At 42.7% G+C, this 26,008-nt stretch overlaps 2 protein-coding genes across 2 annotated transcripts in view; one reads left to right on the forward strand and one right to left on the reverse strand.

Moving 5' to 3' along the window:
• LOC102777962 (uncharacterized) overlaps positions 1–19,000 on the reverse strand; it is a 29,452-nt gene extending 10,452 nt beyond the window's left edge. The window contains exons 1-24 of the mRNA XM_006801929.2: positions 18,858–19,000; positions 16,956–17,244; positions 16,177–16,347; positions 14,605–14,761; positions 12,238–12,265; positions 10,196–10,295; positions 9,636–9,662; positions 9,404–9,496; positions 9,260–9,323; positions 9,082–9,180; positions 7,623–7,766; positions 7,210–7,305; positions 7,010–7,128; positions 6,771–6,923; positions 4,863–5,036; positions 4,088–4,261; positions 3,190–3,304; positions 2,910–3,103; positions 2,699–2,820; positions 1,496–1,565; positions 1,228–1,388; positions 653–761; positions 401–532; positions 111–317 (exon numbers count right to left, since the gene is read on the reverse strand). Coding sequence (XP_006801992.2) covers positions 111–317; positions 401–532; positions 653–761; positions 1,228–1,388; positions 1,496–1,565; positions 2,699–2,820; positions 2,910–3,103; positions 3,190–3,304; positions 4,088–4,261; positions 4,863–5,036; positions 6,771–6,923; positions 7,010–7,128; positions 7,210–7,305; positions 7,623–7,766; positions 9,082–9,180; positions 9,260–9,323; positions 9,404–9,496; positions 9,636–9,662; positions 10,196–10,295; positions 12,238–12,265; positions 14,605–14,761; positions 16,177–16,347; positions 16,956–17,244; positions 18,858–19,000 — 3,141 coding nt within the window. The remainder of the gene's footprint in view (positions 1–110; positions 318–400; positions 533–652; positions 762–1,227; positions 1,389–1,495; positions 1,566–2,698; positions 2,821–2,909; positions 3,104–3,189; positions 3,305–4,087; positions 4,262–4,862; positions 5,037–6,770; positions 6,924–7,009; positions 7,129–7,209; positions 7,306–7,622; positions 7,767–9,081; positions 9,181–9,259; positions 9,324–9,403; positions 9,497–9,635; positions 9,663–10,195; positions 10,296–12,237; positions 12,266–14,604; positions 14,762–16,176; positions 16,348–16,955; positions 17,245–18,857) is intronic.
• A 2,374-nt stretch (positions 19,001–21,374) lies between these two features.
• Positions 21,375–22,368, forward strand: hoatz (HOATZ cilia and flagella associated protein). Its single transcript, XM_035912611.2, has 2 exons — positions 21,375–22,239; positions 22,328–22,368. The coding sequence occupies exon 1, from the start codon at positions 21,451–21,453 to the stop codon at positions 21,922–21,924; it is 474 nt and encodes a 157-aa protein (XP_035768504.2). The 5' UTR covers positions 21,375–21,450; the 3' UTR covers positions 21,925–22,239; positions 22,328–22,368.
• Positions 22,369–26,008: the final 3,640 nt, after the last annotated feature.

A 26,008-nucleotide genomic window follows, 5' to 3' on the forward strand; every position in this document is an offset into this window, starting at 1 on the left:
TTCTTCTTATTTGCTGGACTTCTGTTCAGTCTTATATGATTCACACTCACTGCATTGGCGATACAAAAAAGCGTTGCATGTCTTGTTTTTGTAACGATAATGAGACGAACCTGTAGCTGCTGCTCCATCTCCTTCTTCTCCTGCTGCAGGGCGTTACTGCGGTCCTCCTCTTCCTCCAGCCGGGCCTCCATCTCGTGCAGCACCTCCTCCAGCTCCTGCTTCTTGGCCTCCAGTCGCACCCTTATCTCCTCTGCCTCAGCGCACAGCTCCGTCTCCGCCTGAAGCTTCAACTCCAGCTGCGCCCGCTCCTCCATCAGCTATAAACACCACAGCGAGAACATTTACTCAAAACGACTTAACGCTCAGATAAAACCCAGATTAAAACCCGAGTTTGTGTCACCTGGGTGTGCTTCTGGGTAATGTCCTTCAGTTCAGCCTCAGTTTTGGCCGCCACCTCTTTGGCGGCCTTCAGCTCCTCCTCTTTCTGACCCATCTCCTCCTCTTGTCTGGTCACCTGCAGCAGCGGCTTGACCTGAACCACAGACAGATGAAGCAAAGTTTGTTCATCTGACCTAAATAAAAATGTATTTGAGAGACATTTAAGAACAGATATGGCCTCTGGCTGGACGGTGGTGTGAACTGTTTGAATCACCTTAGTGAAAAGCCTCCACCACTGCCAGTTCTTGAGCTTGAGGTAGCAGGCGCAGTTCCTCTGGATGACCTTCATGGCGGTGAGCTGCTGCTGACGTTTGCTGAAAGCCCTGAAAACACATGAAGAAGAATCAGACCTGCAGAGATCACAGACTGTAAAGAAATGATGCATAACAGAAGACAAAGCAGCCTACACATGTATTCTTTCTAATGGCCAGCAGGGGGCACTGCCTTTCAAAGTCTATGGGATATTGACTCTACTGCTCACTGGATTTATGACTTTGAAAAACATTTTCCTGATGAGTTTATGATCTTAATCACCAGTTTAGAGTCTTCTTTAATATGACATAAGGTTTATTAAAAAAATTCTGGTCCCATTTAGAGTCAAATAAATTATAAAACTGGTCATGCTTTAGGGCACGGAGCCTTCTGTTGTTTAAAGCAAACAAAGATTGTGGCAAAACATCAAACTTGAAGCTTCCAACAGGACTTCTTTGTTATTTCCTGATGACTGCGTCTATAAAAAGGCAACGAAAAGTAGAGGAAATGACTTCTGGGTCTTAATGCTCCTCCTACTTGCGGCCCAGGAAGCCTCTTGCTTGCGCCTGGAAGGCGATGATGACGACAGTCAGTTTGAGGTCTCGCTCCTCTTCCAGCTGAGCCAAAACTCCCGTCCTGAAGAACATTTTGCTTTGACCGATACGATACAAGTTAGGGTCCAGATCCAGGTGCTTTACCTGGAGACGAGCAGAGGAATGAACCCTGCTTCTTCCTTTTCACAGTAAATTAATATTCAAATAGCATAAATTTGTAAGCATTAAACGCTTTACTCCATCGAGCTCACCATTAAACTGCAGGCCTGTTTTCCATCCATGAAGCCTTTAGGGATGGCGTTGGCAGCCAGGATCTCGTACCTGCAAACAGCACATTACCTGTGAGACCAAACCTACTACTACACAAAGTACTCGTTCCTTAAATGAGTTATCGATCGAAGTATAACTGCAAAGCGGTCAAAGAATATTCTAAATTGGAAGATATAAGGCCCCATTTCACTCTAATCTCAAACACAATCTGCTTGAAACTTTATTCCCGTACCAAGCTTTATTCATTTCCTTTCTCGTGGGTAAGGGGCAAACCCATTAAAATTTAGTTTAGATGCAGATCACCTTCACGTAATTGCAAAATATAGCAATAAGCTAGCAATGAAGAAAAACAAAATAAGATAAAGAAATAGAAAAAACTCTTGTGTTTTAAACGCATCCAATTTTTGATCTGAAGGAACTTTTCTAAAAGAGGAAGAAGCATCTGCCTTCAGTCCAGAGTGAGGAACAACCAACCAAACCTGATCACAGGGCCTCAGACTGTGGGCAGGTGTCCATGGACTTATTTGAATATTTAGTAATAGCCATCGGTACGTGCAGGTAGATGTGTGTCTGCTGTGGGCTCTCACTGCAGCTACATGAGTAACTTTTTTATGCAGGAATTCTTATGCTGACTTTACACAGCAGCTAAAAATATTCCACAGCTGAGAAGTATTTTTAAGTTATTTTAGCGTCACAAATGTGTTTCATTTGATGTAACATGACAGACAGTAACAGTGGACTTATGCATGTGCCTGACCTGAAACTACAAATACATTTAGAGCTGCACATAATTGACTTATTCCGTGTGTAGATTCCCAAAGATATCATTAAGTAGACATTCATGGGGCTTTGAGACCAAACAGCTTACACTGATTTATAAATGTTATTTACTACTTAGGGGAAGTTAATCAGTAACGCAAAAAAGGAACAAACAAAAGCATTTATATGACACTTAAGGCTCACAGTTAAAAATTACAGTTGGTAGCATCTCCCAACAAACTTTTACAGAAATAAAAACATTTTGAAGAAACAATGTTTTAGTCTCAAGTGAGATACAGAATTGAACATCATCTGCATACAGTGGAAGCAAAAATCTTTAAAGTCGTTTGCATTCAAACTTAGTATTATTATAAAGGAACGATGATACTGTTATCAGTATAAATGATCTCAGACATCTCCCTCACCTCTGCCTGAACTCCTGGAAAACAATCCGGTTTGGAAATCCCTGCCTGCAGATTCGAATCCCCTCCAACACTCCGTTACACCTCAGCTGCTCCAGCACCAGGTTGGAATCCATCTTTCCAGCCTGCACCACAGCAAAGAGCCGACAACTCCTCAATGAATTAACAGACTCTGTCTTTTATCTCGGGGTTAGAGTCAGCTATAATAACCTACCCGCTTCTCGTGGTTTGGAATGATGCAGCGGACGAAGTTGGGCTGGGTGTTGTGTAACGTGGTCATCAGTTTGCCCAAAGACTCTTTGTACAGCTGACCCACAGTGCGAAACATGCCCTTCTTGGATTTGGTGGAACTGGGCACTGAGCTCTCAGACATCTTGGTCATGGTCTCCAGACCTACAACTCGATCCACTGACATGGAGAATAAACCAGGAAAGATTTATGACAACTTTTAATGCCCTGCTTTATGTTATTGCTCTACCGTGATGACGACTCACCGTCTTTCCACAGATCCTGAATGAAGGCACTGGAGGAGTTGTTGAGCAGAGCTGTTACGTTGTCATTCAGAGGGTCCATGTTCTTTGTCAACCAGTTGGCGGCATTATAGTCAACCTGGAGTCACAATTTTCAAAAGAAGTCTCAAAATATTTAAATCACCGTGCCCAAAATCATGGAGTCCATTGGTTTATCATACACCTCACAAATATACACAGTACGTCCCTGGATCTAGACCATTGAATTGGTTGTTGTTTGCAGAAAAATTGCATGAGAGAAATTAAAATCACTTCATAGTCAATCTCCAAAAGTTGATTCTGTTCATCTGGACGTAGCGTTTCTTGGGAGAAACGTTTCGTCACTCATCCAGGTGACTTCTTCAGTCTCAGCTGACTGCAGGTTTTCCCAATCTTATAACATCTTTCGCCATCTTACAATGCTGTGATTGCAGCCATTCCCCAACTCTCTGTGAATGGTACTCATGGCCATTGATCAATGGGTTTTGGTCAGTGGTTGTTGATCAATGATCATGAGAATTTGCATAATTAAGATTAAGCTACTCACCTCACAGCCCATTGTTCCTTCAGTGGGCTGGTTTCAGTCATTATGCAAATGTACTGTTTATAAGATTGGGGAAACCTGCAGTCAGCTGAGACTGAAGAAGTCACTTGGATGAGAGACGAAACGTTTCTCCCAGAAAACGCTACGTCCAGATGAACAGAACTTTTGGAGATTTATTTTCCTGGATGATTGAGAATGCATCAAGACTTCATGGTCAAGAGCAACAGAACCAAACAGACCCTCAGTTTCACTGTGAGTCGTTTTTTCTTAAGTGTTTAAATATTTTTCACAAATGCAAAGTTTTACAGATGACTGTCCGTCTCGGGAAGCAGTCCTCACCTTTCCAGCGTAGTGCAGGACAGTGAACATCAGTTTGTCTTTGTGCTGTTTGGGTTTGGAGAATTTAACGTGACCAGTGTGGGTGTTCAGCAGCTTGTCCACGAAAGAAATATCAGTGGCTTTGGGGAACCAGCACTCCTCGTCCAGCAGGGCCAGGATACCCGGAGGGTTGTTCTGGAAGAGAGTGTCGGATCCACGGCTCAGTTTAGGAGAACATTTTTACAAACAGTTACTTTTTGATCAGTGTCGAGTACAGGGGTGGTTAAAAGTCATTCCTATACAGGCAAACATCCTTTAAAGCAGTCCTGATAGGAGCAGAGAGAACGCAGTCCCTTCCTCAAAGACCTCGAAAAATTAACCTAAAATTATTATTGTTGGATGTTTGGGAATAACATGATGGAAAAATATTTTAAGGGCATTTAAAACACATACTTTCTTGGTCCAAATCTTCTCTTATCATTTTGTTTTATCTGTCCAGAATAATCTTAATTAGATAATCTTATTAAATTTAAACCTTCTTTAAATTGATCTGTTAACAATCTTACAGAAAGATCTCTTTGCTCACTCTTCACTTGTTGAAGACCGTGAATGTTATCTTAATTCATCAAATTGCTTTTGTCCTGTTCATAAAATAAAGGCAAACTTTGAGTTATCTTTCAATTAATCCTTCGTTAACTTAGATGCCATATTTTCTTCTTTTGCATTTATCAGTTGTGCAACACCGGCGTAGACTTTGTTATACATGTTAAGTTGCTTGTGTGTGTGGCTGTCTGACCGGCCTCTCGATGAGCTCGATGCAGGGCTGCAGGTCGAGGCCAAAGTCAATGAAGTTCCACTCGATGCCCTCCCTCTTGTACTCCTCCTGCTCCAGGATGAACATGGTGTGGTTGAAGAGCTGCTGCAAACGTTCGTTGGTGTAGTTGATGCAGAGCTGCTCGAATGAGTTGTCCTGTGGGATCGAAATTCATGATTAAAAACGGACAGAAACACAATTAAACATAGAAGAGCCACCTCCACAGGACAAGACTCAGCAGTCCATCTGCATCTTAAGGTCAAAGGTCACTCTTTCGAGGATGCCAATGTTCACATTTTGGACAGAGAGGACAGATGGTTTGAAAGAGGAGTAAAAGAAGCATCTATGTCCACTGTGAGCGACCATCTTTGAACAGAGGCGGTGGTTTACGACACCAACTCTCTGCCATCTATAATCCAGTTTTGAGTTCCCTCCCCAGACGCCTTAACGCCCACTCACATCCTGGGCCATCTGACCTCAGGAAATCACATGATAAGGTGGGGCCAGGTTTCACAAAGAGCTCACCTGAAACTCTGGCTGATTGGGACCCACACCCAGTTTCACACCTTGGCTCAGGCGATTAGAGGATCATCAGGGGGTCCTTTTGTCCCTCTGTGGGGGGAAACTCCCACTAGGTTTAAATCTGGGACTCTCCACCATTTGACCTTAGAACTGAAGAAGCTTCTCGGATGAAGGTGAAACGTCTTCAAGCAACTTAAAGAAGTCCAGACGCTTTTCTTTGCAAGCTCCTTTGACTACGATGACCTGGATGACTGAGAACCTTCACAGACAAACACAATTAAACTTTCATACATCCATTTCCCAACTTATCCAGGTCACAAAGGCTTCAGTCTAAGGAGAGACTCCCTCAGGTGCTTCTGGGGGCAGTCCCAAGTAAACCGGCATAATGTCAGATGCCTGAACCATCTCAACTGTCTTCTTTCAATACGGAGGATGATTTTCAAGAACGATGATGATGACACAATGATTCTTTTTTTCTTTTTTTTTTGCAAACGCCCTGTTGACTCCAGAAAGTTCAGAAAAACTTGTCACCCTCAGCCCTCGATTTTGTAGAACAGACCAGTGAGTCTGCACAAAGATCCAGGTAACTGGGGAAAAAAGACCCCAAGACTCTGAAGCTCATTCTCAACCAGTGTGGTCAATCCACCATTTTCCAGTTAAGAACCAGCGATAGAAATGCTATATCTCATTTTGGCCACTACAAAGGAGGCTGCTTGGAGCTTGAAGCTAGAAGAACCAGAGACCAACCAACCCTCTTCTCTTCGTCTTTCATTATGAAGAGGACACGTGACAGGGTGGAGCCCTGGTGAAGTCCAACACCAACCAGGACTTATTGCCACAGTCAGACTCATTCCTCATTATGGTTGTGCACACACTAAAACGCCCATAGAAGGGGACACGAGACTTCTCCAAGTCTATAAAACACGACTGAATTTCCTCGAGAAGATAAAGAGCTGGACCGGCGTTCCACAGAACGAAAATCTCATTGTTTGTCCTTAGTCCTCCACCAGGAGTGGGCTGTCCACCCTTATCTGGCTAAGACCCACAGACAGAGGTCTTAATTCTCATTTCCACCACTTCTCAGTTGACTGAAAACCAGCTAAATGAAACAGTGACTTCCAGCTTACATTACTATTAAACGTATCAACAGGTCGTACAGGGACTGAGGTGCTCTCGGCAATGGACCTCGAGGGATGCACTTCCCACATACCCTCAAATATCCTCAACAGGATAAAGAGCCGGTCCACTTTTCTGCAACTGCAAACCTGGTTGTTCTTCTTGAATGATTAGTTCGACTGACTCATAGGAATGACATGAAACAGTGAAATGACACACACTAAAAGTTTAAAGTTTTTAGGGATCAGTTACCTCAAAAATCTCAAAGCCGGCGATGTCCAGGATGCCGAGGAAGGATGACGACTGCCTCTTACTCTTGTCCAGAGTCTTGTTGACTCTGGCGAGGATCCAGCGAAACAGACGCTCGTACATGGCTTTAGCCAGAGCCTCGATTGCGAAATCAGCCTTGGAAGGGAGATTGAAAGGACATGAGATTGAAAGCTGCCGTCTTCTGTGTTTAATTAACGAGGTTTGGTTTGCTTCTCGGGTACCTGCTGCTTGGTCTGAGCCTTCTGCACCACCTCCCTGCCCACTTTAATCCTGGGCGTGAGGATGGCGCGGGTGAAGTCGGTCACGTTGATGCCCTGCAGGTGACACACCTTCTGCGCCGCTGTGAGTTGAGGCAGAGAAGAGGTCAGAGAGGTGAAGATGCTCATTTACAGAACTGGTGATGGTGCTTTTTTAAAGTTACCGGTGTTGTCGGGCATCGTCGCCTGCTCGTTGTTCCTCTCCTTCTCAAACTTGATGTTACCCAGCTGGAGCACACTGGACACCACCTTCAACATGCCTGCAGACAGGAAAAGGAAGAGCAGGAGCATCAAACTGATTCAGATCAAACTTCTTATATTCCACTTATTCTTTGATGAGTAGGGTACTTCTTTAACTAAAAAGGGGCATCAGAAGCATGAACCTGGGTTGCCCCAACACCTCAGAATAAATTTGGAGGTGACTTCTGTCTACTCTCTTATAAAAATACCCCCAAACCCCAACTTTTCCTCATTTAAAAATATCCTAAAGTATAATTTCAGTCCTTTTATTTTGTAGGCTTGAATAGGAAGTCTTGCATAAATCACTGGGAATCTTGTCGTTACGTGGTCTCTGTACCTAATCGCTCCTCCTCAGTGAAACCCATGATGTCCATGGCCTCCAGAGTTTCATCAAACATCTCGTTGTCCTCCTGCCCGGGGATCTCCACGTGACCCTCTATCAGGAAACGATAGCTGCTGAAGTCCTCCAGCAGCAGCTCCTCTACAAACAGAGAGAGAAGACGTTACGCCGACTGAGACTCGTTTCCAGTTTAATCCGTGCAGTCGCTACAGAGGAAGCAGCTGGTTTACAGCATCATTCACATAATTTCATATCTACGCTGACATCAATGAAGCAAAAACTGCTGTTTCATCTTTACAGCAGAAATAAACACGTTTACATCCTAATATAAAAACAGTTTTGGCCTCTATGGATAGTTTCCTCTTTTATAACATCTCCAGGAGTATATATTTTTAAATAACTTATCCATCTGGATTTTACTGAGGGCTAAAGTTTAGGGTGTTGCTGCTTTAATGGCCAACTGTGTCCAAACATGGTTAAAACTGTGACATCACATCTGCCTGTCGTCGTGCTACGATGGGTAAAAACTGCAGAGTGGACAAAGATGGTCCAGCTACAACATTTGATTGCTGATGATATTATTGACTGAAGGAAATGAATGAAGGCATCTTTCTTTTTTATCACAACACCATTTGACTAACAGCTAACTTTGCTAGTAAATGGTTCGTGTCGATCGTGGCTCAAGAGTTGGGAGTTCGTCTTGTAATTGGAAGGTTCGAGCCCCGGCTTGGACAGTCTCGGTCGTTGTGTCCTTGGGCAAGACACTTCACCCGTTGCCTACTGGTGGTGGTCAGAGGGCCCGGTGGCGCCAGTGTCCGGCAGCCTCGCCTCTATCAGTGCACCCCAGGGTGGCTGTAGCTACAATGTAGCTGCCATCACCAGTGTGTGAATGTGTGGATGACTGGATGTGTAAAGCGCTTTGGGGTCCTTAGGGACGAGTAAAGTGCTAAACAAATACAGGCCATTTACCATGGTTGTGAACACAGTGTCCACCTACACAGATTCATTTAAGTTCATCTGCATACAAACTCTGTCCCAGTCGTTGGATAGTAAACTTGAAACGTAATAGGATGTTTTCACAGTCTTTCAGAGATGATCAAGTATCCGAATCATACAGTCTGTAGATCTACTCTGCACTCTTGCTGCTTGTAGCTCCTGAAAAGCAGAACCGAACTTCACCAAAAGCTGATGGGTGATGTCACGGTGGCCATCATTTATACACTGATTTGACTGAGACATGACTCGCAATTTAACAAAAACATCTGTTATGACTTTCTCAGTCAGGCTCTGATCTGCAGCATCTGTTTTGCAGCATGATGAGCTTAAAATTCATATTTACCAATAAATTATAGTTATTACTATGTTATAACAGCTCCCATCTGACCCCAGGATGGTTTAAAAATGTCAGCTTGTCCCTTCAAATGAAGGATTTTTTCCTGTGGTTTGAGCTGCTCACCTCTCATCTTGTCTTGGGCTCCAGCCACCATGTAGTAGAAGATGTGAAAGGCTCTCTCGGTGCGCGCCTGTCGAATACAGCGAGACTTCTCCAGCAGGTCTGACCAGGATTAAGAAGAATGACCCACTTATTTAATGCTTACATTAAAAAAGGAAAAATTGAACTCAAAGTAGGATACAGGTGTCGATATTCGCCCCGACGATGTAGCCGGTCACATCAAAGTTGAGTTTGATGAACTTTCCCTGCGAGCAGAGAGGACGACAGCAGCTTTAACTTTATATCACAGCTATGTCTGTGTTGACAGACTGAACGAAGTTCTTACAAATCGTGAAGAGTTGTCGTTCTTGATGGTTTTGGCGTTTCCAAAGGCCTCCAGGATTGGGTTCGCCTGCAGCAGCTGCTTTTCCAGCTCCCCCTGCAGCAAAAACGAGGTTAAACAGCTAAAAACATCTCTGCTTTTAAACAGAACAGAGGCCGTGATGTAAGGCTCACAAAGCTTTTCTGTTACATGAATACTGAAGTAAAAACGAGTCTTTATGAGATTTTATACTCACGTAGGCCAAAGATCCCGCCTGCTGCTGCTGCAAGAAAAACACACCGGTTAGAAATCATAAAATATTTGTATTTTCCCCAAAATTGGCTTGAAACGCAGCAGCGGAGCAGCAGGGGTCAAAGGTCAAGCACTGATAAATCCTGACTAAACAAACCAAAGATGGTTCAAGACTGGATTAAATGCAGCGGAGCGAAGAGCAGATGTAACGTTCAGGTTAGTTATGGAGGATCGTGAGAAACATGGAGACTTTTCTTTGATTTTCCTTTTAAATCATCAAAGATAAAGAATGAAAAGCCCCGCCCCCAGCAGCAAACCGCAGCAATCTGTCCTCACCTTGGCCACGGCGCCAGCAACTGAATCCTGTCGTACACAGCAGAGTTTGCACTTTAATATCTTATAGCAGTTTTTTCAAACTTAAAGCTCATTCTGATTTCATAATGTCTGAACTTTCAGTCTGGATCCTGAAACCTTATAAAACTTTTAGCTTTCGTCTGATTATTTGGCTGCTTTGGGCTTTATTTTCTTTAAAGGAGTCAGAAAGCTTGAGGCGCTTGTACTCACAGGGTTGACGGGGTTCTTGCCCTTGTGCGAGGAGGCGATGACGGCGAGGTACTGAATCACCTTCTTGGTGTTTTCTGTCTTCCCGGCTCCAGACTCACCTCTGGGTGACGCAGCAGAGACTGATTAACCTCCTAACACCCAGCTGCTAGTTTTAGTGTTAGCTAGTCAGCTATAACGCTTCTTTAAAGAGAACAGTTTTCAGCTGCAGCTCTTTTAAAATGATAAACTTGGATTAAGTAACACAATATATGAACACTAACAATAATCAATTAAGTAGGGATGCAACAATACCAATTTTTTCAAACCGATACGATACCGATACTTGGATCTGAGTACTTGCTGATACTGAGTACAAAAACCGATACTTCTACCACACACACACACAAATGCAAGGAATTGGAAGACAGGTTTTATTTTATTCTCTGCCGATAAAAAATAAAATCGTAATAAAAATGACCACAAAAAAAATTTCAAGTGAAAAATAATCACTTCTGTTAAATTATTGCAGAGTCTCCACATTGTAATTTAACAAAACATCACTGAACTTTTGGCACTGTCCTGAGCTTTCAGAATAATAAATAAACACTTCTGTTTGGAATAAAATAAACTTTTAAATTATTGCAGAGTGTCCAATTTCATATCGCAGCTCGAGTATGCTGAGAAGACGGTTCAATCCTATGTTTTCCACAACCGGCATTGGCTGGTCATCCAGAGCGATAAAATGAGTCAGAGCCTCTGTTATTTTAACTGCCTGTGGATTTTCTCTTGACATTTTTCATCGCTTTTCCAAAACCTGAGTTAAAGTTGGCTGTTCCACACTGCTGACATTTTGTTTAGCCTAGCTACAGCAGCCTCCAGTTTCTCTTTTTTATCTGGAGCCGCCAGTCTCACTCGTCTAACCCTGTGCCTGTTTAGCGCGGGATGTCCCCCTAGTGACCAATCTAAAAAACTACAACAGAAATGACAAGCCACCCTCTGATTAATGAAATAAGTTGGTATCGGTTCATGGTATCGGTTAACTTTTACGAGTATGAGTACACACACTTTTTACAGTATCGGCCCCGATACCGATACCAGTATCGGTATCGGTGCATCCCTACAATTAAGGATTATAAAAGATTTATGATGAATATTCCCATCGGTCGTGTTATTATTTACATTTAAAATAAAAAAGTGCTTCTCTTTTAAAAGCAGGCACCAAAGTGGACACATTTTTTGGAGTAAATGAAACTAAGTCGATTAACAGCAGGGATCGTAAAATAGAAGTTCTGTGAAGGTTCTTAGATATCCAGGTCATCGTAGTCTAAGGAGCTTGGAAAGAAAAGCATCTGGATGTCTTCAGGTTACTTGAAGATGTTTCACCGTTCGTCCGAGAAGCTTCTTCAGTTCTAAGAGCGATTGGTGGAGAGTCGCAGACTTTAAGCCCGACGGGAGCATGTCTAAAGACATCCAGATGCTTTTCTTTCCAAGCTCCTTAGACTCCCCATTTTTATGTTTTTACATTTTTTACAGCAAAAGATCCCATTTTTGACCAGAACCACCCTCTCAGATGTAAATACCTGTTGTTTTCTTTGTCTTTTGTGTAAATAAATGACATTTTGAAACTCCTATTCTGATAATGTTTTATGGGCCCCCAAAATTAAAACGGTGAACAAGAAAATAGTGAGAATATTAAACAGGACAAAGTCGTTTGATTTGTTTTTCTTAGTGGACCTTTATGACATCCCTAAAACAGCCATCTCTGGCACAGAAGCCCCGCCCACCTGCCGTTTAAACTTTGCTTGCGAGGGGCAGCCAATCAGGAGAAAAGATAAGAAGCTTAAACAGCTTGTTTCAGACAGAAGATCTGATCTGATAGCATCACTGTGGCCCAGTGTAAGAATAATTAAGCTTATTTTGAACTCTGAGTCATGCAAAGCTGCTCTGGTCTAAATAGATGGAGCTGGAAATGAGGTGAACTGGTCCAGTTAAAGGTTTGGGTAACAAACTGGTGGTATGTGTCTGTGATGGAAAAAGGTCAAGTGCTGTCTGTTTTGACTCACGTGCAGAGAATAGACTGATCCTCGCGGTCTGTGGAGAGAGAGAGAGAGAGAGACATAATGTGACACTGAACTCATCAAACTCCAAACACTCGGACACGAGAGCGAAAGAGATCTCGCTCACTGGGAGATTAGCCTCCATCACTCATATCCTCTAAAAATAGCAGGTGGATGCAGGACTCCGTCACTGTAATCTCGTCTCACTGCTCCATGTATGGCCATCCTGGAGCTCAGTGGAAAGTATGGAGCTGCTCTGAGGTCACCGGCGGACCAAACGGAGGCCAGACGGCACGCTCCGAGGCTTCAGTCGAGGTTGCTCAACGCCATCGCTCACCTCTGAGAAAGAGCTGTGATGTGACTGTTTGTGGCTGCTTCATGTTTTGCACAGCAGCGTCAGAAGCAGCAGGACTGAATGTGTTTTCATATTTGTGGGGAGACGGGGGCATCTGGGGATAGTGATGGTCGATCTGAGGGGACAGGATGAGTGTTTGTGTGTTCATCTGATACACACCAGCCTCATGTGTCTTGACAACTTAAACACTCTTATAACAAAAGTCATAAAACACATGATAAATGCATCACTTAGTGGAGAGAGTATGTCATTAGAGAAAAGGGTGGCCATGCAAACTCCTGTGAGAGGTCTGCCCCAGAGTCAAACGTCCGACCTTGTGGTTTAAACGCAAGCTACCAGCGTGCTGCGATTTAAAGGTCTGTTTGTGTGCTGGCTGATGATGCAGAAGTGGATGAGCAGCACTTATCCGCTTATCCACAGGGTGAAAGGTGTTGTACATCCCAGATGTGAAACCAACCACACACTCTCACATTTACACCCAATCAGAAGTCACGTCTCTGGACACAGAGAGGCCCACAGGCTCAAACCAGCACGCTTCTGAATCTGACAAGTGTTTCAAAGAAAGCATGTTAGCATGATCCAGCTCCTCTGACTTCACCGGTCCAGGTGAAGCCAGGTGGGCTTTCTCAGTGCTGCTGACTCCCAGTGCTTCAGACTGGGGCTGCCAAACATGCAGAACCACAGAGTCCAATCCAACCCACACTGGAGGGTTGACAGTGTGGAAATTTTACGACAGTCATTATTCTGAGGGTAACGTTTCTACACAGGAGTGAAAACACAAATGCTGTAAACTGTACGGGAACGGTAGGTTCAATGAAGGTGGGAAAACAGAGACACGTCGTTTCTCCCCAAAGGGAGGGAGTACGTAACCGCTCCATTTGTCTGGTTGTTAGCAGTCTAGATGTAACTGTCATATTCCATGTGATGGTATCGACCAATAACAGCTCGAGTGGATTTAATTTAGGTGAAAATCTGGTCAAAGTCACACCAAACATCGTCCAACTTTACAACAACATACTGGAGCTTGGGGGACATGAGTACCTAGGGTGGCTGAGCATTTGACCTTGACTTTCACTGTTAGCGCCCAAGGTCAAAGTTGACCTTGTAAAACATTTCAAGTAATCTTATCAAGTAATAAATCATATGAGAGAGCATGGACAGAGCTCTATAACACAGCGTTTATCAGTGCGATGCACAGGTAAACAGGGGGAGTGCCATCCATACATTATCTGCTTCCTCACACACTCTTCTGGTCACATGCCCAAACCGCCTCATCTGATTCCTTTGCAAGTGCTGCTTACATCTTATATCTGTGATCTCATTCTTTTAGTCACGACACAGAGGTCCTGCTCACAGGTGAAGGAAGAAGATCCTCAGCTTTACTTTCACCCTCATCTCTCTCTTTGCTTACAGTTTCCATGCCTCCTAAAGTCCCGTGGCACATCTGGACTTGGCTCAAAATATGTGCTTTGGACTCACTGGTGTTCAGGTCACCAGCAGTGAAACAGCTTCCAGGTTTGAAGTGGCTCAGGTTAGCGGTTGTTGGGACAGGTGAAGAACAGTTGGATGGATAAAAATGTTTTTGTTATCGTCACAGAGCCTCTAAGGAGATCTGTATCTTCATATTTACTATAAAACTGGTCACTTATGTGCTAAAATATTGAAATATTCATAATTCAACATCTTATTTACAAATTTTAAAGGTAATTTTGGTTAAAAAAGTTTTCTACGATGTGAAATATTGTCATTTATTTACCTGAGTGCATTTCCCACCTGTCGTTTACTTCTCGATGGTCGAACTTTAATCCGTCTGTACATATAAACTTGACTAAATTCTTTGATTTTCAGTCATCTGGGAACATCTTTGATATTTCCAGTGATGCTGATGGACATGTTTGTTGGTTTGAGATAAAAAAGTATTTAAATACTTTCTGTATCAAACACAAAGTGTGTAGCTGCTTTTCTCGGACTCTTGATAAGAACAACAGTCGTGATCTGTTGTGCGTGCAGACAGTTACCCTGCATCATGTTCCTGTAGGCGTTGTCCGTGATGGAGTAGATGTGCGGTGGAACCTCGTGGCGTTTCTTGCCCTTGTACATCTCGATGATCTTCTCAGAGTAGATGGGCAGCATCTTGTAGGGGTTCACCACCACGCAGAAGAGGCCCGAGTACGTCTGTGGAGGGACGAAACATCACTTTATCACCACGTCGGAGCTGCCAGCTCACTCTGACGTCTGTTTTCTACTCGAGTTTTTAAAATGTTAAGACATCGAACAGTAAACTGGTGCTTTGATATCTGATTCTTCATGCACACTCTGCTGTACATGCAGATTTTAGTACTCCTGTAATAGTTCATGAGCAGGTGTGTGCTCCTAATAATGGGAGTCATCGTGTTTGACAGGTCACACTTCCAAAGTAAAAGTGTTGCTTCAGCTGTGGCTCAGGTTCAGGTGTGTTCTGCTTCCTTCTTCCAGCTCCTGTCTGATTGTTTGACTCCTCCCACCTTCTTAAGGGACAGGCCACACCTCGACGGGGGTGCGTTCAAGATCAAAACAGTGTGAAGTGTTGAACTGGCACCTCGCTCTTTTCATGCATGAGCAGGTTCATGTGCTTTATTAACCTGTGACTATAACAACTTCCACCTCGTGTTTAAAAGGCAAGACTATAAATTAATTTTCATTATAAACTGTTTCCGAACTGCTTCTTGTTGCTGCTTCGTCTTTTATAACAATAAAGTTTCATTCAGTTTGTTTTACAGCAAGAATAGACAAAATAATAAAGCAGCCTTAGAGTTAAATGATGGGATTAATTATACTGTTTTGTCTAATCTGATCTCGGCTTTAATGATTAAAACAAGATTATTTTGCTTCTGAATATATTTAAACCTAATCACAGATGTACGTCACCCTTCACACGCTTCCTTTCTAACCACATTACAGAGAAAACTTCACATTGCTGCATTAATTCAAACTGCACCGGCCCTGCAGCTCGTTCTCTTGCGGTGGCTCGAGTCAGCGTCAGAGATGGTTTTAGCTGCTCTGAGCTCTGCTCATATAAGGACTGGAGGAACTGGACCTCCTAACTCTCGGGGATCTGCACGGTGGTCTGTATGAGATGCATGAGCTCGGATTTAAATTTTTACATGCAGTACCTTATTAGTCTTTGAGAGACTGACTAAAATAATACAAACATAAGCTGCTGATCTTTCCAGTACATCGGTCCTTAAACGAGGACTTTCCACCTGAACGTTAAGTCTCTTCAGCCTCTGAGTTTATAAGGAGCCCTCAGCTCTCTCGTCTCCACCTTACAGCACATTCAGGTTACTAGTTTTTTATTATTGCTCAGAGAGTTCGTTTTAAACGGATGTGGAGATAAACACCTGATTCTTTCAATTTGTCTTCAACATAGGGGGGCAGAGTTTTCACTTTAATTCTATAAACACAGACCTGTGTGTTTTTTATAGATCAAACGTCCTTTTTAATGTAATTTAAACACAGTTTATGACAAAGAGACTTAAAATCATGGGTGCAAGTTTGACTTGAGCACCAGATAAATCAGGCGCCAGGTGATCATTGAGTGTTTTCCTCACATAGATCAGGCTGGAGAAGTATCTCTCGCGCAGGTTGTGCAGGACGGAGGCTTCGTTGAGGAAGGTGAGGGCGGCCATGTCCTCCACCTTGCTGAATTTGGGCGGGTTCATCTTCTGGATGTCGTCTTTGTTCACCGTCGCCTTCTGACCGTTGGAGAGCTCCACCAGCACCTGCAGAGCAGCGGCAGGTATTCAGCACAAAAATTCAAACATCACATCGCCTGACAAACCAAACAAGCGTGTTGGTGTCCTGCACATCTGTGTCATTCAGAGGAAACAGGTTTGAGAACAGGTGAGAGAAAACTAAAAAAGACAATGAAGAGAAGAAATTCTCACAAGAAAATTAAAAAATGTTGAAATTCTACATTTAATTTATCTCAAGTTTATTTTTTAATCTTTAAAAAGTAATTTCTGAAGTTTTACACGCGAGGAAGAAATGTCTGTAACAAAACAATTCCCATAGAGTATTCTGGAAAATATGGAAGCTTTTCCATTTGTTCTTGTGTTTACTCAGGTTGCTGAAAGCGGTCCTGGTACTGAGGTGCCAGGTTAAATTTAATTAAAGAGTTTAAGGAGTAAAACAGAATCACTGTTACTCTCTTCATCAAGTAACAAAGTAACAAAGTAACAAAAACAAACAGTTGGTATAAATGTTTGTCTGCAAGCTGCTTTGCAACCCCACTCTGCTTCAGCTCCTTCTTCAGCTGTTTCCGACTTCATCAACATCATATTTGTGTTTCCTGATGGCTCCTGTCAATCATTCTTGTTTCCATGCATACCTGGTCACCCTTCTCCTCCTTGATGCTCGCCGCCTCGAAGCCCTCCCTCTCTGACGGCACCCACACCATCTTTTTAGCTGCCCAGTCGGCCTGGGCCACGCCGCTGTTGCGGAAGTCGTTTTCCAGGAAGAGGTACTTGTCGTCGGTGTCGGCCATGTTGGTGGTCGGAACGACCTGCGGGTCAGCAGCGGCGGAGTCTAACGCTGGTGGTTCGGAGGCAGTGACGCTGACGTTTGACTCGTCGATTGGGACCGGCTCAGATATGTGAGTTGATTTGACCTCTGACCTGCTGACAAATCAAACATGTGAATTAAAAAAGACACTTTTTCTTTCTCTGCTTTTTTATATTCACTGCAGTTTTAATTTTGCCTTATTGTACTTATAAACCTGCCATTTATCTATTTTTATGCTGCTACAGGTTCAGGCTGCTGGATGATTTCCCATGATGCACTGAGGACCTCTTTTCACGTGTTCACATTTTTATATCTATTAACTTGTGTCTTTGCTCCCATGATTGTTTCTGTGTCTCTCTGTTCCTCTTCTCAGACCCCTCCCTGAGCCTGATTCTGCTGGAAGTGTCTTCCTGTTAAAAAGGAGTTCTTCTTTCCCGCAGTTGCCAAGTGCTGCTCATCAGGGCTTGATCTAATTGCTGGAGTTTTCTCTGTAATATTACATGGTACTTACCTTACAGCACATGCTTCATATCATTGGCCTTTTGCAAATTTTATTCCATCCTGCACTTACAGGATCGTACCTGTGCTCACCTGCATGCCAACAAGCTATCTTTGCATTACAGAAACAGAAAACAGTTGCAGTAGAGTTCTGTGTATCCATTCACCCATAACTGAGATTGTCTTCAACCGAGCCCAAAGTCAGTGTTACGACACTCTAAAGGAAAGCTTTTATCGGCATCCAGTTTCATCCCAGAAGGTTAGACAGTTTAGTCCATGTAAATTACAACATTTATTTTATTTCCCTGAAACTTCCTACACACCCCCTGAGCTCATTATTTTTGTTTTTATATCAGGATGTTCTTGGTTTTATTACATCAGATGATGAGTAGCTGTCATATACCGGCTTGTGTGGAATCTTATAAAACTGTAATTAAAGTGAATTATTTTGCATATAGAGGCTAATATGGTGGTTTTGTTGAGCCCAGTGCATCCCACTAACAGCCCAGAGTCATGGCATAAAGAACTGGTGCTCTATAAAAGAAAAAGGAGTTTCAAACTTCCAAATTTAAAAACAGCAGCTCACAACTTAAAAAAATAAAATTAAAACAAATCCAAACTCCGTAGTTTTCCACCTGCCAGCACCAGGACTCACAGCAGTGTGTGCGTTGCAGATAATTATGTTTCCAACACAAGATTCATATTTTATATTTTGGGAGTAAAAAAGACCAATTTTAAAAGAAAAAGACCTTGTTGGAGGCATTTTTTCCCCATACGCACTACTGTTGATGTGTTTTTGTTTTTTTGTGCTTAATAACTATTTCATGCCTTTACTGAACAGGACAAATGCATAACTTGTTCAGTTTTCTGAAGGAAACAACTACGCCTACGCCTTCAGCACAACTTGATCTAAAGACCAAACTATTTTGTAGCACAGTCTCACACAGCATCAAGCAGAGGAGGACAAATAAAAGCATCTTTCTCACAGACTTCTGAAACCTTTCAGGGGCCTGTGCAGCACATAAAGGCTAAGAAGTGATGAAGACACGCCAGCATCAATAAAACCGACTCATTAGCTCATTTTTCTGCCTCACGCTTCCTCCATCTGTGCCTCCAACTGCTGCCTTTCCATCTCACAGCTCATTTACATCCACTTTCAGTGAACAGTCTCACAGATTACATCTGATAAATAAATGCCATATTTCCCTAAAGTTTGCATACAGCTACTTACTCACTTATCCTCGTCTGTGCCTCTGCGTGCAGGTCACAAGGCTGCTTTGACCTCCCATTGAGCAGCAGGCAATAAAACATGAAAAGCAGCACACAGATAACCCCGAGTATCAAACAAGTGAGCTGCCATGCTGGAATGCCCATGTTTGGCTAACCCTTTGCTCCTGGTAGCTTGGTAGCCCAAAGAGGGATGCTAGGGACTTAGCAGGCGTACTACCTTATAAGGTGCAGCTCATGTGTCCAGCCAAGCTTACCGTTTACACCAAAATGGTGACATGTCAGGGGGAGCATCCATGTGTGGCTACTGGCACACGGGCTCTGCAGAGCAGGTGAAATCAGCATCCTGCATCATTTCTGACACTTTTCACAGTTTAAACTGAGAACAGGTCAGCCTGGAATTATTGTTAATGACGAATAACAGATTCAGGGTCATGCAGAAGGCCATTAGTTCCTAATTACACCTCATAAAATAGAACATTTCTTTTGTCTTGACACAAAATAGCCACCTGTTGGAGATTCATCTACTGAACATTTCTGCAGGTTTAGATGCATCCACACAGGTGTAACTCACTGAGCAAGGCAGCAGCTGTAGGTTGGCATCAAAACTGTGGGAGTGAAATTAAAGAGTACTCACCGTTCAGGGCTTCAGTCCTCAGTGCAGGATGCAGGCTGAGCTCCAGGGAAATGAGACTCTCATATCAGGTAAATGAAGTGATGGTGATGATGAGGATGAAGATGATGATGTCCTTCCTCCTCCCCTGGCATTTAAATCAGCCGCGATACCTGGGGGTGGAGCCGTTGGGCTCCTGCCTACCTCCTATCCAAAGTTAGCAGCAGGTCTTCATTCAGCCAATCAAACGAGGTTCAGTCAGTCTGCCTTCAAATTAAGAGCCCACGGTTGTTCTGGCTCAGCTTGATGACATGTATCTGCTAAAGTGATAACAAAATTGAGTTGGTTATTAGAGGTGCTGGAAAGGGCCTACATTTCAGGATTTTTCAGCACTTCCTTATTTTGTGCCGACAACACACTGGGAATTCATAAATTAAGCTGTTAAAACTAACAATATAGAAAGTATAGAAACTTGGCTTCACTTTAGTATGTTGCACACATGGACTGTACATAAAAGATGGACATGGTCTCTATGACTTCACCTCAGTGGTGGAGCGGGGGGGAGGAGGGGAGGGGCTTACTGGGCTTAAGCCTGGGTTGTTTTTTCAGAAGCCCGGGTGTGTCAAATGTCTGCCTCCGCCTCTGCTTCACCCATTGGTTTTGAACTCCTTCATGTCACAGATAGGCCACGCCCCCAATAATGCAAACTTTAAACCTTCATGCAATTTAAGCAGGTGAGTTATACAAACATTCTTCCTTGTATATCGGTTAAGATAGAGACCAAAATTGTTTTATTTCAGGCTGTAAACATTTTTATTTCTGCTGTAAAGTTTCAACACATGAGTCTGCAGGAACTCAGGAGTCTCCAGTGGACATTAGAGGAACTGCAGGTTTCTTCTTAAAAAACAAAATGTTTTCATCCCACTCTTTTTGTCAGAAACTCCGAGATTAAGCTTTTATGAGAATCACAAATTTAAAAACACCTTATTAGATCAAACTGAATAAAAGTCCATAAAATATTTTAAACTGGCTCCACACCTGAAACCCTTCTCTGTGTAAACTTAGGTCATTCACACAGTTTAAAATCATGCAAATCATTAAGTTTTATTGACGTTTTAAACAGTGTCTCAAATTTAAATAGCAGACACATCTGGGCTAGTTTTAGCACTGATGGCTCAGTTACATGTAGTCCAGACAAGTGTCAAAGGTCACAAGGAGAGAATAACTACGGGTTACAGTGACCCGGACGTACAGACATAAAAAACAAGTCTCCATCTTTGTTCTTAAAACAAAAAAACTAATTATTGTGTCCGAATCTGTTTCTCAATGATGCCATCATTTTACTTTTCTTTGCTTTTTCTTTGCTTCATGAAAGTCCAAATTCAATCCTTGCCAGACTATTTCAGTTCTTATTCATTTATTTAGATCATTTATTTTCATTATGATCATAGTTTAAGGAAATCCACTTTATGAAAAAGACAAATTCCTGGATTTTTCCTGGATATCCATCCTTTGGCAAGCCCTATTTTTAACCAGTTTTATTAACCGGGGTTTTATTTAATTAAGCTTAATTGACATTTTTGTTTATCAGATGGTCAGAAACATTAAGAATGGCTCAAAAGAGTGCGCCAAAACATAATAATAATCAGGCTACTGTATGTGATCAGGAAGGTTTATGTGCACAGTTAACTCTATAGTCTGCAGCACAGACTGAAACAGTTTTGTGAATTTAGTAATAAGTGATGGGGCTGTCACTGTGTTTTTTCCTCTTCTAAAAATTGGCACTGACAGACAAAAGTGACTGAAATGATTACATTAATCCTGCTTTTGCATTTATTTTGAAAGGTTTACGCGCGTCAAGAAAATCTTGACTCCTGCTGGCTTGCCGTAGTCTATTTCCATGGTGACAACAGTAAACAAGAGCGCCGTTATCTGATTAAATTAAAAGTTTCTCTGTTTCTCTGTTTCTGGCCCGAAGGCTCAAATGTCCGTTCAGGCGGATCCTCCGGAGCAGGAGGAGACTGATCTGCCTTTCATCGTGTTTGAAGGATCCTCCCCGGAGGATGTGTCCCACGCCAGGCAGCTGTGGGGCTCCCTGTCCCTGCTGCCGCCGCTGGAGTCGCGGCTGGTGTCGGCGGATATCCGCCAGAGGCTGCCGGTGTCTCGGCCGCAGCGCAGCGGCAGCACCGCCGCCGCCGGTCCCGCTCCGGAGCCGCAAAGAGTCCCCGATCCCCGGCAGAGGCAGGAGGAGAGGCAGCGGTACGCGGCCATGGGCGACCAGAGGAAGGAGATCCTGGCTCTGCTGAGGAGGCAGAGGGAGCGGAGGATCCAGAAGGAGCTGCTCTCTGTGGCCTTCAAGCCCAAAGGGAAAGTCGGCAGAGAAAACAAAGGAAAAGAAAAGCCTGAGGAGGACTCTGAGGAGGACAGGGAGCTGGTCAGGCAGCTGTGTTTGAGATAAACTGCAGGATTAGTTTAAAGTGTTCAGACAACAAAACGTCTCTCACACACACTGCCTTAATATATCAAAACCAGTTTATCCTTATGACTGCTTCAGTATGGGCACACTATGGGAAAAACAGATATGTAAAGCAGTGTAAAAAAGTATTATAAAGGGGAGCCAAACAGCTCTGGTGGCGACTAAATAATATTTCAAATACTGATCTGCCGACGATCCTGTGGAACAACCGGAAGTCACAAAAAATGGGACTAAAGTGGTTAAAAATTGAATGAGGGAGACCAGTTTCCTGTTTCTTTTTCTAAAGAATGCACTTCTGTAAATATAGTTATATAATATTAGATAACATTATGCAATAAAAGCTGCTATCCTAATTAAATGGTTCATGTCTTCTGTTCTATTACAGGTGTTCCTCAGGGATCCATTCTGGGACCTCTTTAATTCACTGGGCTGATAACATTCAAAGCCGATGATTTTAAAGTATCTCTGGTCATTAAAATGTTTCATTTTTGTTTAACTAAAAAAATGAACCACATTACATTTATATGCAAAGAAGATGCTTTATAGGCCACAATATTTTTGAGTAGTCACCAGCAGCCCATCTAAGTTTAGGGGGTGAGAGTTCGATTAACATCCACGGCTGTTTGAAGAATTTTGAAGAATATAGATATTTCCAACCAACAGCATCACTTTCATTGAAGACACATGCCATATCACACACTTTTACAAGTTTTATAAGCTTGTATGATCTAAGTCTTACCAGATTTTATTTAAAATTTAAAACGCACTCTTTATTGGAAAGGTAACAACCTCTGCCTTCTAAAAATATTCCTAAATGTCATGGACAAAAATAAAACCCATTTATTCTGCTGATGAGCTGAATAAGAAACTATATCTGCTAATTAGCTTCACACAGAGAACAGATGAGGTGTGTTTTGTAGTTTTAATCTGATTTTTTATGTAAATAAGAATAATCTGATTGTGTTTGAGTGTTAGACTGATGCTGGTGTCAGACACAGCAGCTTGCTTCAAACAGCATTACATAATGTGATGTGAAGCCTGTGTGGATATTCAAATTCCAAATGTCCAGTGGAGAAGGGCCGACCATAATAGGATAAGAAGAGTCCTGCTGACTGTTGACTTGAGCTAATTTGGTTAAAGTGTTCAAAGCGCACAGAAGCCCATCGCCTACAAACACTCTTTAACCTCTCAAACCCAGATTGTGAGAGTAAGTCACTCTTAAGTGACTCTAAAGTGATCCTCCACTCAAAATCCAAGTATCCGAGTATCAATAATGCCCTTCAGTGCCCTTCAGTGCTGGCTGTAATAAGAACGTTTTCTTTTATGGCATTGTTGAAGCTTTAATATTGGATGTTGTGGAGATCCTAATGCGACCCAATCTCACCATAACCTTTGACAGAAGTTCGGTGAGGGCTTTGTTGCTTTATTACTTCTTCTTATGTCCTGTTATTGGATTTTCAGTCATCTGTGAAGTACTTTGAAGTTCACCAACCTGCTTGAAAGGTGCTTACAAGTATGATTCATTATTTCTCAAAGAGACCATTATGAACATCAACAGGCTCTGTATAATAGCTCACACAGTTTATATTAGATATGTGAGGTTTCAAAAACACTTCTCCTCTTAGGCTACGTTCACACTGCAGGCGAAAGCGCATCAAATCCGATTTTTTTGACCCTATGTGACCCATATCCGATCATGGTGTGACAGTGTGAACGGCACAAATCCGATATTTTCAAATCTGATCTGGGTCACTTTCGTATGTGGTACTGAATACGATACATATCTGATGTTTTAGAAAGCGACTGCTGTTAGAACGGTCAAGTCGCATTAATTCCATCTTTTACGTCACCGACACAAGACAGACGCCAATTATCAGCGCCAGAGAAGACATCGTGAACGCTTCCTGGCCATCCCGTGAAACTGTTGGGAAGACAACGTTGGAGAAACGTGAACATTTTATTTGCACTGTATAATCTGCAGATTCTGACAGAAATCTGCAACTATCCTTTGAAGCACCGCTCCTCTAAAACAGCAATAAGGATCATTATTAGGTTATTTACATTATTATGTCAATAACAAAATAACTTAAAGCAAAAATTGGGAAACGTGAAGTCCGAAGTTTTTATATTAAGGACCATCAGTCAAACAATACTGTTGCTCTGGGTCTAAACAGAGCACGTTGTGTGTGACGTCTTCTTTTGCGCATGCGGGCGCTTTGAGCGTTCACACTAGAGCGTGTTTGCTGTCGCATTTTATTTGTCAAAAAATCGGAATTGAGCATCAAGACCTGCGGTGTGAACGTAGCCTTATAGTGTGCTGTAAATTGAGAGAACCAATCCCATTTGGATTATGAGTGATAATGCCATGACCATCCAATCAGACCTACTTTGGGCTGCGACGCTGTGAACGTCCGACATCTTCCTCCTTGAGATTTGGACAGCCTTAATTTGGAACACCTGCCAGTTTGTCCCGTTCAGCCGCGGCCTGTCTGAGAGCGCAGTTACGTCGGTAATTGCACTCAGATCTGTCTCTTGTCATCATCGTGGTCTGAAACACTGTGATACTCACCTGGAGGTTCAAAATAGAGTTTCTCCAAACCCGTGCTTGATGTCATAGTGGCTGCATCCATCTTTTATGTACAGTCTATAACATGGGTGGGGGAACTCTTGGGCTCGAGGGCCGGTGTCCTGCAGGTTTTAGATGTGTCCTTGATCCAACACAGCTAGTTTAAACGGCTAAACGACCTCGTCAACATGTCCTGAGGTTCTCCAGAGGCCTGCTAATGAACTGATCATGTGATTCAGGTGTGTTGACCCAGGGTGAGATCTAAAACCAGCAGGACACCGGCCCTCGAGGCCTGGAGTTCCCCAGCCCTGCTCTATAAGACTACCTTTTTGAAGCCTTTGTTATCGTCATCTTGGTATTTGAATAAAAGCTTAGAGCTGTCGAGTTATCAGCTCATGCTAGAAGCGGTTATCTCGGTGGATCTCTGTCTCATGACAAAGCATGAAACAGTCGCGTAAAAGTAATGTGTGCATAAACTGACATGTTTTACTTTCAGTATGCCACGAGTCTGCAGCACGTCTGTTTTCAAACCTCAGAGCTTTAAAAGACAAGGCAGCTGCTGCTGTAGGAGTTTGTAGCTGAATGATTAGAATATGTTGAAGGTTTAAGTATTTATACACGTTTATGTGTTTTGATTAGTTTATTTTTATTTAGCTTGTTTATTAGTCTTATTTGTCTTTTGGTTGTTTAGTTGTTTTTGAGAAGGTAGAGAGGTACAGGACCAGGATGCACTAAACAATCCATTTTTTTTAGCAGTACAAAGGATGAAATAAACCATAAATTCCACTGATTTTATTTGAGTTCTTTTTCCTGCATACATTATTTGCTCATCGTGCATCAGTGTCCTTTTAAATGGTGGTTTTTCAGTTTGAATGTGAGCAATAGCCGCTACAGTTGTAGTGTACAGTTGAACAGCGTTGGTGCCAAACATTGAATGAAAATTAAATAAATCTGTGAATGAGAATCATAAACTGTGAAAGTAAGTGCATCTGTTCCTACAGCTCAAATAATTGTTTTTCCAGAGATTCTTCTTTAAAGTTTAATACTTGGAAGCTTGATTTAGGCAATGGTTTCAAATGTGATCTTTAACTTGAAAAGATTTCAGCAGCTGACGATTCAAAGATGATTTTAGAGGTGGTTGCAGTGACCACAATTCATCACAAGATGTCAGTAAAAGTTCATTTGTGGGAAATCTCCTGAGATGAAGCTGTTTATTTTCCACACTGCAATCGGTTATTTGTTTGCTCAGACTACTTTCACCCCAATAATTCATCACGGCACCCTGCAGCTCCGAGGCTGCCCGGTGGGTGATATCTCAGCTCAGCAGTCTCTCCTCTCTCAGGCTGGAAAACAGATCGCTGTAATATCTGCCCGCCAGCTGTTGCCCGCTCTGTTTGCTGCATGCGCTTCATCACCGCACTTATGAGACGCAGCTCTCTGAGGGAGTATTACGGTCAGTGGAAACTGATGTTCCTGATATTTACCTGACATTTCACACAG

The sequence above is a fragment of the Neolamprologus brichardi genome, chromosome 4 (assembly GCF_056152115.1).
Source record: "Neolamprologus brichardi isolate AB-2024 chromosome 4, ASM5615211v1, whole genome shotgun sequence".
In the NCBI taxonomy this organism is placed as follows: Eukaryota; Metazoa; Chordata; class Actinopteri; order Cichliformes; family Cichlidae; genus Neolamprologus; species Neolamprologus brichardi.

Excerpts from the sequence above, each read along its gene's own strand:
- hoatz (XM_035912611.2), top strand. The coding sequence starts at position 21,451 with ATGTCCGTTCAGGCGGATCCTCCGGAGCAGGAGGAGACTGATCTGCCT.